Source organism: Sinocyclocheilus grahami, unplaced genomic scaffold (assembly GCF_001515645.1).
Source record: "Sinocyclocheilus grahami isolate Dianchi unplaced genomic scaffold, SAMN03320097.WGS_v1.1 scaffold1674.1, whole genome shotgun sequence".
NCBI lineage: Eukaryota > Metazoa > Chordata > Actinopteri > Cypriniformes > Cyprinidae > Sinocyclocheilus > Sinocyclocheilus grahami.
Genome location: NW_015506853.1, coordinates 214,977 through 228,248, shown reverse-complemented (window position 1 = coordinate 228,248; position 13,272 = coordinate 214,977). Strand labels below are relative to the sequence as shown.

The 13,272-nt window shown below is 36.9% G+C and overlaps 1 protein-coding gene across 2 annotated transcripts in view; it reads right to left on the bottom strand.

The window, feature by feature from the left end:
* Positions 1–9,955, bottom strand: part of LOC107571966 (inactive carboxypeptidase-like protein X2) — a 17,659-nt gene extending 7,704 nt beyond the window's left edge. For both annotated transcript variants that reach the window (XM_016258363.1, XM_016258362.1), the window contains exons 1-11: positions 9,707–9,955; positions 8,983–9,105; positions 8,804–8,899; positions 8,606–8,686; positions 8,079–8,138; positions 6,575–6,640; positions 3,037–3,123; positions 1,909–2,018; positions 1,681–1,820; positions 1,486–1,570; positions 395–539 (exon numbers count right to left, since the gene is read on the bottom strand). In XM_016258363.1, coding sequence (XP_016113849.1) covers positions 395–539; positions 1,486–1,570; positions 1,681–1,820; positions 1,909–2,018; positions 3,037–3,123; positions 6,575–6,640; positions 8,079–8,138; positions 8,606–8,686; positions 8,804–8,899; positions 8,983–9,105; positions 9,707–9,944 — 1,231 coding nt within the window. In that variant the 5' untranslated portion in view covers positions 9,945–9,955. The remainder of the gene's footprint in view (positions 1–394; positions 540–1,485; positions 1,571–1,680; positions 1,821–1,908; positions 2,019–3,036; positions 3,124–6,574; positions 6,641–8,078; positions 8,139–8,605; positions 8,687–8,803; positions 8,900–8,982; positions 9,106–9,706) is intronic.
* Positions 9,956–13,272: the final 3,317 nt, after the last annotated feature.

The following is a 13,272-nucleotide window of genomic DNA, read 5'->3' as shown; positions in this document are numbered from 1 at the left end:
CTTAACCACTTATTTCTAGTCGTGTCCTCTTTTGGAAGGCCAAACAAAGTAGTTTCGCTTTCACAACGAAACACAGCGTCACACACGGCGGGCTTGAGTGAGCGGAGGCCGGAGGCCTAGAGTGAGCAGAGGGTGGCGGGCTAGAGTGAGCGGAGGCCGGCGGCTTGAGAACGGCGTGGCCGGCAGATTCATTACAGATCTTCTTTATGCACCAAGAGCTTGTAACACTCCAAAGAGAAAGGAAAACTTGAAATCGTATCATATGACCCCTTTAAACAATGTGGATCCAGACAGGAATATTAGTAATAGGAAATACTTTAGCACACAATGCACAAATAAATAAAAAAAGGGAAAAAAAGACAGGTTTACCATCAACAGGTCCAGAGTCTCTCACCTGGTACTGGGCAACCCAAAACCTCCATCCTCATACACATGGTGCCATTCCAGCTCTGTGGCAAGATGCGGATATAACGTGCTACTACCGGCTCCATAAACTGAGACAACACTGGGGTGTTTTTATCGGCGTTACCAAAGAATAACTGAGAGCAAAAAGAAAGGAAACAAAAAAGAAACTTTATTGTTGAAATTACATAATGTATTTTTAAAAAGTGCTGCACTTTAAAATGCCCCTATTATGCCATTTCGAATATAATTTTTGTCTATGTTCTACGTTGGCCGGCCCACAAACACAACATTTTACTGACGACTGCTTCTTTAATCTCAGGGAGTTCAACGTGGGATTCACAAAACACTTGCTCTTAAAGGTGGCTCAGTACCCAATTTATTTGGACCAGCTGACTCCACTGAATCACAACCTGTAAGTATGATAAATAATAGATGTTTATATTTTCTATTGAGCATTTAAAATACGGAACTATGGCAATGGGCGTATCATTTCTGACATGCGCTGTATGTGGTAGACCAATCGCAACAGACTGGGCCATCTGACCAATCGGAGCAGAGAATGCTCACAGAAAGGAGGGGTTTACAGAGATTGAATCTTAGAATTGCTTTGAATGAATCATTTGAGAATCACTGGAAAATGAGGTGATATTAAATTAATATTTTGAGAAAACGAAAGCGTTGTTTGACCTTGCATGCATGTAAACCTATTGTAGGAGACTCCCAAAACAATATTAGGAATGTTAAAAATTGCATAATAGGGGAACTTTAAGCCTGGCCTACTGTAACACATGTATAGAAACAATTTTCACTCAAAATGACTCAGAAACAGCAAGTAGCACGTTGAACTAAACATGACATTTTGAAGAAATATACAGATAAAAATATATTTTATTGTAAAGCATACTCCAGTAAGCCTTGTTTTATTCAAAAACTTAACATTTGTGTTCAGCTGAAAGAAACACCTTGAGGGTGAGTAAATGATGACAGAATTTTACATTTTGGGTGAACTATATTTTTAAGCACCACAGAAAGATTTGGCAACCAAAAGAAGACGAAAATGATGACAATCTGGCAACCTACCCATTCAGCATATCCATCATCAAGGACGGTCCACTCTCTGCTGTCATTACTAAATGCCACATAGTAAGAAGACACATAGTCACTCCTGAAACAACAAAACAAGAACAAGGACCGTATATGTGGACTTTAGATAGTTTGGCATACTATAGTAAGCATACTGTGCATAGGCTACAAGGTTTTTATTGTATGTATTACTCTAAGGGGTCATCTCGACCCTGAGTGATAACGCCAGTGAACTCTGTTAGTGTGCGAGCGTCCAATTCAATCCAGTGCACCTTCTCTTCAGGGTTAGCACACCATGCCCCACCATTCATATCATCTTCATCACCAGACGCCTGTGAGACATTGACACGTTACATTTTTCTATACATTTCAGTCATGCCAGTATTAATTTTCAGAGTGAGTCTCTGCATATTTTTGTACCTGAATATTGAGACGAGCTCTGAGTGAGCCATAGCGATGTTGATAAACAGAGGAAGTCAGTAGCTGGTCATTCTCTATGCGATGAGACTCCATACCCAGAGGAGGACATACTGACAGACAATGCAAGCCAGAGAAAAAAAACTTAATATAGACTATACCTTCACACAATAAGTTGGAGTACAGACTGAAATTGGTTTATCTGTGCTTTCTCACTAAACACTGCTACAATTTTCTGATTGCACCACTTTATTTTATTTTATTTACACCTTTACTTTATATATATTTTTTGTATGTTCTTAGTCATTCTAAAATGTATTTTTCTTTATATCATTATAATATATTTTTACTATTTTATTATTTTAAAACGGACACCAATTTGTATGGTAATGTATAAATATGTACAGGTACATATATATTGATATTAGTTTTAACTAGCAAGATAAATGGAAACAATATAGACAGAATATACACACATTCTTGTGTCATCAAGATATAATGAAACTAACTATATTGGAGCCAAATTACTTATATTTCACTTAAAACTATACCTTACAACCTATATTTAACAATGTATAACTTCAAAACAATTTATTCTGCCACTTGTCCTGATTCAGCGTAATGTGCCTGAAGATGAAGGACTACATCCATGCATCTGTTTCATGAGCAGGGAGGACATTTGGAATTTCCTTTGAAAAGAACCAGCTGTGGAATTGGAGCAGGATTTGGCAGGATTCAGCATCTGTAATGACTTAAAAACAGCTACAAAAGTCTTACAAAATGTTTTAAGGACTCATATTCACTTGAAACTAATAAAGTCTTCGTCGAGATAGGATAACACTATTTCAGTTATGTTTGTTAGCATTAATTATTTTAGCATTAGTATCTAAGACACTGAACTGAATGCCAAGGTTTCACTTTAAGAAACGTCTTTGTCTGGTAAGAACTGAGAGCTGGGAGAACTTCAGTATTACATCACTTCACTGCTCTTATATAAGCTTATTGCATGTCAGTGTTTTATTTGTTTTTTTTCACAGTTATTTTGTCCCAAGTGTATTTATTGCTTTATGTTATCTATTACGTGATGGATCCCATCTGGCTACGTGCCTAAACCCAGTCCCCACCGCTCACTTTTAGGCTCTCTGTACACGCGTGGAGGAGGTTTGTGAATCCTGGGTTTTCTATCTTCCTCTTCCTCATACCTCCTCTCTTCGTTTTCTGAGGAGACAAATAATTGGTGAAAACACAAAGTTCAACACTGATATGAGCATGAAATATAAAGATTGATCTCTTAACTTCCTGGTAGTTAAAGGGATAGTTTACCCAAAAATAAACCTGGAGCACTGAACGAGTTGAGATGGTCCTCACTGCAGAACACAAGATCCAGGGGGCGTGGTTGGATCCCCCTGATTCCTAAACCCACCCATCTCCACCCCCTAGATGTGGATCCAACCACGCCCCCTGGATCTTGTGTTCTGCAGTGAGGGGCTATTGAACGAGTTGGCAAAAACCAGTATCATAGGACCATATACGCCGGTATTTTGGTTCATTTCAAGTCAGAGTGACTTGAGTCATGAATGTCCAAAAGTGAGTTTTGATTTGAGTAACTTGTAGATCTGTACTGCTCGAGCCGCTAACTATTTCAGATGATTTGGTGATCTGGTTCATTTAAAGGGGTCATATGATCCGGAAGTAGATGCAATTAGGAATATTTGGTTAAGATTTATTTACAACAGAACAGCACAACCCAGATGTTCGAATTTGTGCAACGCATTTTATAGGACCTAGAAGAACCTAGAAGAGTACAAGGCTGGCTGTGCACAAAGGCTATTTCTAAAAAAAAAAAAGGGTCAATTCCGACTTTGCTATGACAATCTGGCGCTTCTGAATCAGCGACTGTAAGTATGTTTTGTTATTAGTTTAAGTATTTGCTATTGACTGTTCAAATGCAGAGTTTTGCGCAGCGCAGAGTAACGCGTCGTGTGTGTGTGTGTGTGTGTGTGAGGGGAACAGGGTCACATCACAGGAGAGTGAACTGCCTGTCAGAAATCATAGCACGTCAGCTGTCTTAACCGCGGCTTGTGTACTGCATGTACTGTACGTCTTGAACTGATGGTAAAACTAACAACATTATTGACTGTCTTGATATTTACTTTGAAAGCTGAAGCTCGCGATTATGGTAAGGGGCGTTACATTTCCTACGCATGCTTGTGGTGTTCGGCCAATCACAATGCACGGGGTCAGCTGGCCAATCAGAGCAGACTGCGCTTGTCGGAAGGAGGGACTTTGTAGAAAACGAAGCGTTTGAGAGAGGCGGGGCATAGAGGACCTACAATAATGTACAGTATTTGAAAAATAATGTGTTTTTTGAACATTAAAGCATGTCAACATATTCTGTTACACCAAATACACAAAATAATTATCTTTAAAATAGCATCATATGACCCCTTTAAATCACTAAAAAGAACCGGTTTAAAAGAATGATTCATTCGTGAACTGGACATCACTCCAAACCGTTTGTCTGAGGCTCTGGATTACAGGTAATTGTGTAGTAAATAACATTCAGTTTCTTGCACAGACCGATCATTTAGCTTCATAAGACCTTAATACATCGTCAGGAGCCACGGGTATTCATTTTGTGTTGCCTGATATGCTTTTTTTTAATTCTCAAAATTGGGCAACCACTGACTTGCATTATGTGAATGATTAAGGATTAAAAAAAAAAAAAAAAAAATCATCTTTACTGTTCTACTCAAGAAAAAAAAGTCACCTGCACCTTGGATGGGTTGGCGGTGAGTAAATTAACAGCAAATTTTCATTTTTGGGCGAACTGTCCTTTTAATTGATAGTATTCAGTGTTGTTATTGCTAACAAATGAAAGAAAGAAATAAGGGTAAGTTCATATCTCATTATAGTAGGTATTTTACAAGTGCACATTTCTTTAGAGGATTCCTAAAAGCACAAATTAATGAAAATGAATATCTTGGCCACTAGCATGGCATATAGCTAACTGGTTAAAAAGATTTGATCAGCTACAGCTGTTATGATTCCAATAGTGGATTCACATTCTGATGAATGTGAATGCTAAAAGGTAGCTTTCATCAGTTATTACTGTATATAAATCTCCTTGGCTCAAACAAACAGAGCAATGTTTGAAGAGCGCCACAGAGCAACACTCCACATATAAATCAACATGCGAGTGTCTCACTAATAGTTTCTGGACATTAAACTGAAAAGAGAAAGTATGTTGAAAAAATACACATGAAAAATTTACAAAATTACCTTTCACAACAATCAGGTGAGCAATTTAAAATGAAACATGAAGAAACACATGAATCTGGCACCAAATATCTTAAACTCAGATTCTTGCTATTCTTTCGACAAACTGTTCACAAGCCTCTGGAATGCTCTGGAGCTCCATTTACATTTATCTTTACAATCCAGAGAAGGGAGGATGTAATATAGATCTGTGCCCTGTAAAACTGAAGGTTATATTTCTTAAAATGCTCAAAGACCCATCATAGTAACATAATGGTTTTCCAGGTTACATCTTGACCATGCATTCGCAAATCAAAGATAATGTCCTTTAGATGTTAGCATCAGTCTTTGCTTTTTAAGCAAGTAAAAAGCCTTTTAGCGTTATTAAAACTGAAGTTAGTCCAACTTCAGGTTGTGGTTCATGTGTCTTTTTGCTGATTTTTAGTAAATGTAAGAATAAAAATGTAAGAATAATGCAGATTGTTAGTAATGTTTAAAGATGAACATTTACTGTAATGAAGCAATTTAGGGTTACTTGATTATCCATACATCTTTTTTTTTCTTTAGAAAAATCATGTTAATATCTCTCTTTGACCCCTTTATACAAATTGAGGGATGCCACATGCTTATTTCGGTGGTAATGCCACAGATGCTGTTAATAGAGCTGAACTTTTGTTGATCCTGGAACTTTTCTTCATTACTTTTTCAGTTCGCTTTCTAATTTTGGTTGGTAAGTCCTGTTCCACAATATCCTGCATATCAAAACTTTCCTGCTTCGCTGTCTTAGGTCAGTGAAAAGGAAATGTTCAGTTTGTTAGGAACCAAAACTGAAAACAGAGCTCATGGGAACAGGGTCTGGTTCACAGTTGTTAATGAATGCTTGTCATTCAGCAATTTCCCACAAAGTCTATAATCAAGTGCAAGCAGATTGTGGGGCAGCTGGAAGACAAAGCAGAGGTGATTTCCATGCTAACTGTGTTATTAAAATAATTTGTAGTGCAGATAGTTAGAATTTGGAGACGGCAAGATAGAAAGGCTTGATGAGGACTGTGCCAGTGTAGGCCAAACACATTCATGTTTTTCATCAGTAAGGTATTTTTTCGTTTCAGCGCAAGACAAACCAACCAAATGGAATAAAATACAATGAAAGAACAAATGAAACTACACATATCTTGCTTGTGAATTGTATGTCCAAGTATCTGAATAAAACCAATACACTTACTGGAATAAACAATACATTACTACAATATTGTTCTAGTAGACCGAATGTTAGTTATGGTCCTCTTAATTGTATTGTTGTTCTGAATGTCTGTACATCTGTAAGTACCTGCAGTTTAGTGTCTACATGTTTAGTACAACAGAGCTTTTTAAACTTGACAACTTATTTGAGGATTTGAGTGAGGAACACTACCTTTTTCCTCTTGCTCTTTTCTTTCTCTTTCTCTCCCTCTTTCCCTCTCCTCTTCCAGTTTCCTTTCTGTTGACAAATCAGAAACCAACGGTGTAAGTGAAAGCACTAAATAACAGTTCAGTGTCACACATTAAACAAGTACAGCAGAGGTTTGACATGTTTGAGACCACTGAATTTGAAAAGTTAGAAGGTACAACATAAGAAATAAATCCAAATTCTGAGCTTTTAGGTCACTAATCAAGTAAATGACATGGATCATGTGAACTTGTTAGTACAAAAGGTCAGATTGAGGCACAAGATTATTATCTATCTATTCTCATTAAAGCAAAAGAGGATAAACCAAATACTAAATTCAAAATATATAAGACAATACTGGCTGAAAGTCATATTTACAACTTAAGTGGATTAGATAAAAATTGAATCAGATAATCAAATCAAAATTGTCCTCAAAGCTTTGGCCAGATTTCTATTTTTATACCCTAATAAAAGCAGGCTCTGGCTGCATAATCAGAAACAGTTTTGTTACTTATTATAATTTTATAATTTTATTAAGATAAGTGCTCCATGCACCACATATCATCTTACCTCGTAAATATCGATAACAGAGATAAAATGTTTTTTCTAAATGCACTTAAGGTATTATACAATTAGGTCCAAAAAGTTTAATCAACTAACAATAACTAACATTGAGCAATGCATTTGTTACAGTATTTAATAATCTTTGTTAACAGTCAAAAAGAGTACAACTATTAATTGTTAGTTCATATTAGCTCAAAATATGAACAAATACAAAAACTTTAGATTTGAATAAAGTATTAGTACATTTTGAAATTAATATTAACTCAAATTAATAAATGCTTTAAAAGTATTGGTAACACTTTACAATAAGGTTCCATTTGTAAACATTAGTTAACCATATTAGTTAACCAACTAACAATGAAAAATAATTCTAAAGCATTTATTAATCTTAGTTAATGTTGATTCCAACATTTACTAATACATTATTAATATGAAAAGCAGTATCTATTAATGTTAGTTAATGGACCCGAGCTAACATGGACTAACAATGAACAGTTTTATTTTTAGTAACTAAATGTAATGCTCATTGTTAGTTAATGCATTAAATATAGTTAATAAGTGGAATCTTATTGTAAAGTGTTACTGAAGTATATTTTATTGACTAATTTTATCAACCATATTGCAAAGTGTTACCATCTTTTCTTTCCGTTTTATGAGTAAGATTATTTGGGGAGGAGATATGCTGCAAGAAAAATGGTTGGAAAAATATTTCCATTTATCATTTTCATCCAATGGCAACATGACTTAAAATCTTCAGCCTGACATCAAGCGGCACCTCTGTGTCTCTGAAACTGTTTATTTGAGTGCAGAAATGACAGGTCACTCTGTTTGTACCCTCATTAAGATGAGAGCGAGGCCAACACCTCTCATGCCGTCTCACTTGGTTTGTTTTCTTTTTAAAATAGAGTATCAAAGCAGTATGTACCATGTCCATATTCATATTCTTCATACCAGTTGTTTTCAAATGGAGGGATGGTGGGCTCTTCTGTGACAGAAAAGAAAAGAAATACAGGTTCAATTTGGGAGAGAAATTTTAATGACTCATAAAATGTTTGCTAAATGTCTGTCGCCGCTGGTCTGCTGTCTTTTGTAAGAACCACACCAGACATTGTGGATTCTGAATGGTGTAAAAAGATATTTTATGAGATGGGTGTATATTGTGGTAAAAGCTTTATTTGATTCACACACAAATTTACAGGGTGCTTAAATTCACTCTTTTGTAATGTTAAATGTATTACTAAAACAAACTTTTTTTTGTCTGTGTTTAACATGTTTTAGAACTATAGTTACAATTACATAATGGGGACATTATGTAAATTTAAGACACAGTAAGTAGCAGCAGTCTGCAATAATAGTAAAACAAAGAAGTAGCACAAGAAAATGTAATAAATCATAATTTATTCTCATTTTATATCGAATAGGACGCAGTGTTTAGAAATAATGATGGTCTACCTGTGGTAGTGTAATGCCTGTCATTGTCGGTAGAGCTGATCTCTTTGCCATCAGGGAAAGGCATGTTTTCTGCCACCTCATCTGTTCCCAAAGAATAAACGTATAAGTTTATTAGCTGAACAATCAGTCATTTGTGACCATTACTAACTAACTACAGGTCATGATTAATGTAAAAACCTTAATTACTGGAAGACTCACATCTGGCATCCCAGTAATCACCATCCTCATCAGGTGGACGGCCGGCGATCACAGAGGTTGTAGGTGTGGGTTCATCCACCTTCCAATAGTCATCGTCTAAAAATAGGTTAAAGGAAATGTTGATCATGATGAACAAAAGTGGTGTTCATTTACACAGACATGAGTGATATTCTGCTTACACGAGTCAGGATAAGGTGGGGAATACTCATCCGTGTCAGGAGGAAAGTCTGTTGGGAATTCTGTGGTTTTCTCTGTTGGAGGGACTGTGGGATTTGCTGCTGTTGTTGTCTCTACAGGAAATTCTGTGGATACCAAACAATCTTTGTGAATGCAAGTCAATACTCCTAAATAATAACTAATAAAATCTTGATCTTATTCCAGGTGCAGCATGTTCTCCAAGGTTGTTTAACAATGATATATGCTTCAGTGGAAGCCACAATTGACTTCATTTGAATTATTTTTTAAATGGACGAATAGCTGAATTCTGGGTGAAGAACTACACTACCCATAATTCCTGAAGAGAGATCCACCAATCAGAGAAGCTGCTGTTACCATACAAATCTCTCAAACTACAAACGCTCACAGTATTTTTCAATAAACTTATTTCAGCAGTTTTATATTGTATGCCATTCACAATGGTTCATTGGATGAGTTAATTCATTTGTAAAAGAATGTAATTTGATATTCATATCAAATCAGAGAGTGCAATGTTATGATTCATCTCTGAGCTGGTTGGTTTGATTGCTGAGTCTTTATAAAGAATGTTTTGAAATCCCCATTAAAAGAAAACAAGTGGGAAAAGCACTTCTACAGAACCAAGGCGGTCACTGTTCTGCTCCAGTCCGCACCAAAAATACACAGATCTATAAGATCAAGTCTTTTAATGAGAAGGTCTTTTCTAACCTTCATCCCAGTACTGTTCAGGTTCAGGGTCATAAAACTCCTCATCATACTCAGTGACCACAGTGGTTGTGGGAGCCACAGTGGTGGTGGTGATCGTGGTGGTCTCCTCCCTGTTCTTCTTGCCTTTCTTCTTCCCACCCTTCTCTCCTTTGTTCTTCTTCTCACCCTTGGGCTTCTTGGTGGGCTTGGGTTCTTTCTGTCGTTTTCCTCTTCCCTTCCTCTCAGTTTCTCGACGCATTCTCTTGGCTTAAAGAACAAAAAGAAAATGAAAGAGAATGAAAAGAACAACCTGGCAAAAGTAACTCTTGAATTTTGGAGCAAGTGAGAAAACTGTAGTTTATAACTCAATCATAGACTATAACCATACATCTAGTTCACATAAGAGCTAGTTGAAGGTTACTTTGTGGTTAGTCTCAAACTGTCTGATGCATATTGGAAACAAAACTGTCACTTTCCAAAAACAGCAAGCTAATCTTATTGGTTGCATTTATGCAATTTCCATTCCAGAGTTTACAGGCCGTGTTTACAAAGTAGTTTTTGGATGTCACATGCCGGCTGGATGATCTGTCTATATCGGTGGTTTGTGGCTAGAATAAGTTGTAAAGAGGGCCATACTTTATTCCCACAGTCAAAAGTCTCTCTCTCTCTATATACAGTGGGTATGGAAAGTATTCAGACCCCCTTAAATTTTTCACTCTGTTATATTGCAGTCATTTGCTAAAATCATTTAAGTTAATTTTTTTCCTCATTAATGTACACACAGCACCCCATATTGACAGAAAAACACAGAATTGTTGACATTTTTGCAGATTTATTAAAAAGGAAAAACTGAAATATCACATGGTCCTAAGTATTCAGACCCTTTGCTGTGACACTCATATATTTAACTCAGGTGCTGTCCATTTCTTCTGATCATCCTTGAGATGGTTCTACACCTTCATTTGAGTCCAGCAGTGTTTGATTATACTGATTGGACTTGATTAGGAAAGCCACACACCTGTCTATATAAGACCTTACAGCTCACAGTGCATGTCACTTTTTAAGTGGGAGAACTTGCACAATTGGTGGCTGACTAAATACTTTTTTTGCCCCACTGTATATAAAATACAAAAACAACAACACAGTTAGTTTCCATTATTCAGTTCACTTTTATTGACTCTACATAAATTAAATCAAAACATTCTCCAAGTATACTGTAAGTCTTATTTGCAAGTACTTTTCCCCACCAGTTTAAGCTTTCTTTCAAGTTTTCACTCCGAATTAAACTTCTCTGATATTAAGTAACTTTTAAACTCTTAAAAATGAATGATCCAAAATGTTTTTTTTAAAGGTTTTAACCATTTTAGGTTCTCTTAAGAACAGTTCCTAAAAAAAACTAATTTTTTCTCAGTGTGAATAATCTGAAGAAGAAATCATTGAAGAAAAGAGTGATTTTAAAGAGTGTAGACATATTTCACACACACAAACCTATCATATGACTTAAAATACTTGTAGCTTTTGACTGATTCAATCCCCTTCAGTTTCAATATATTGGAAAGAGTAGCCAAGGTGTTCTCCATAAAATTCACCTTTTGTTATCCATGGAAGAAAATAAATGGGTTTAGAACAACATGAGGTTGAGTAAATGATAACAGAACTATTATTTTAAGGTTAAACTGTCTTCTCACCTTTGCACATCAATAGTTTGTATTGTCCAACTTGAATCTTTGCATAGGGTGGGATTATCTTCACCTGCGGAAGATCTAGAGAAACATAAATTATTTTTGGCTCTTCATTTCCACATTTTTCCACATTGTCATCTCATATTTAATTAAAGCTGCACTCTAATAGGCACACAGACTGTCCCATTTAGAGTTCATAGCCTCATATGTTGACACAGACGCTCTGGCTCTTGAAACTCATCCTGTCCCGTCTGCAAAGGGCAGTTTCTTCCCTGCTGGGAAGGTTTTAAGCAACATTCTTGCCTGTTGCTGAGAAGTCATTACCCACACAGAGCTAGTCCACAACGCCAGTCCTCAGGAGTAATCTGGCAAAAGTTTACTTAGCTGTCAATCATCACTGGCTTGCAATGAAGGGGGGGTTCAAACAGGAGAGTTTGTTTTACCCTTTTTGCATTTTTATTGCCAGAGTGGACAAAAAATGATGAGGAGAAATGCAGGAACACGATCAGTCAAACTTATATTGTCCACATGAACACCAGAGCATATGCGCAAACCACTACTCCACAGTCTAGGCCGAAACAGGACAAACGACAACAGTCACTGGGTTTCGCCATTCTTTCCATGCATAATGGTAAAACTATTTTCAAACTGTTCAGAAATTTCCAAAAAATACTACCTTAAGTGTTTCCCGGAGAACAGTTTGCTTTTACAAGATACGATTTAACAGATTGGCAAAGTATCAAACATCTGACCCTTTTCAGCCTGACAGTCTAACTCATCTGGGCTAACTGATGGGAGCAAAGCCTGGGCTGGTGCACAGGTGTGTTTGAAGTCTAGCTGGTCTATGAGAGCATCTTCGGATTCAAGAGTCCCAGTTATGCCAAAACCGATCCAAGTAGCCAAAGGTCTTAAAAGGATAGTTCACCCAAAAATGAAACTTCTGCCATTAATTACTCACCCTCCTGTCTTTCCAAACACATAAGACCTTCATTCATCTTCAGAACACAAATGAAGATATTTTTGCTGAAATCTGAGAGCTTTCTGACTCTGCATAGACAGCAGCATAACTGACACGTTCAAGGCCCAGAAAGTTAGTAAGGACATCATTAAAATAGTCCATGTGACATCAGTGGTTCAATTGTAATTTTATGAAGCTACGAGAATACTTTTTGTGTGCAAAGAAAACAAAAATAACTACTTAATCCAACCATTTCTTCTCTTCCGTGTCAGTCTTCGATGTGCGCTCACGACAGTACCACGACACATGCGTGTGGAGCTGCTGACCCAGATGAGCTGCCCCCTTGCTTACAAGCAGAGGAAGACGCTAGTTTTGTCAAAAGTACCGACCGCGAAACCATTCGGTGCTGGAATTTTAAAAACATCCATTTCCCGCTAACATTTAAGCACTGTTAAACAGATTCTTAAACAGCGCTGATTGGTCACTGTATTCACGTGCTCAAAAGATATGACTGTGATTGGCTACAATGATCATCGCGTCACCCTCTTCACCGAACGCTCACACAGAAGCACACGGGAGTTGTGGAATATCTGAAGGATACAGGGGTATATTATAGGATTAGATAGTAGTGTTGTTTTTTTTAAATAATACTCCGATACAGTAGGTGGTGGTATGCACCTGATAAGTCATGGTTCAATCCGCCATAAAACTAATAATAATAAGCAGCAGCACACGAGAGCGTTTAAAAGCCACGTCTGTCAGGGGATCCTTCTGTGTGATATATTAGGGATTTCAAACTCGGCTTTCAAACACTCCCTTGTTGCTTCTCTGTAAGCGCTCGTTGAAGAGGGTGAAGCGATGATCATTGTAGCCAATCACAGTCATATCTGTTAAGCACGTGAACACAATGACCAATCAGCAGTGTTTAAGAATCTGAGTCTGAAGAT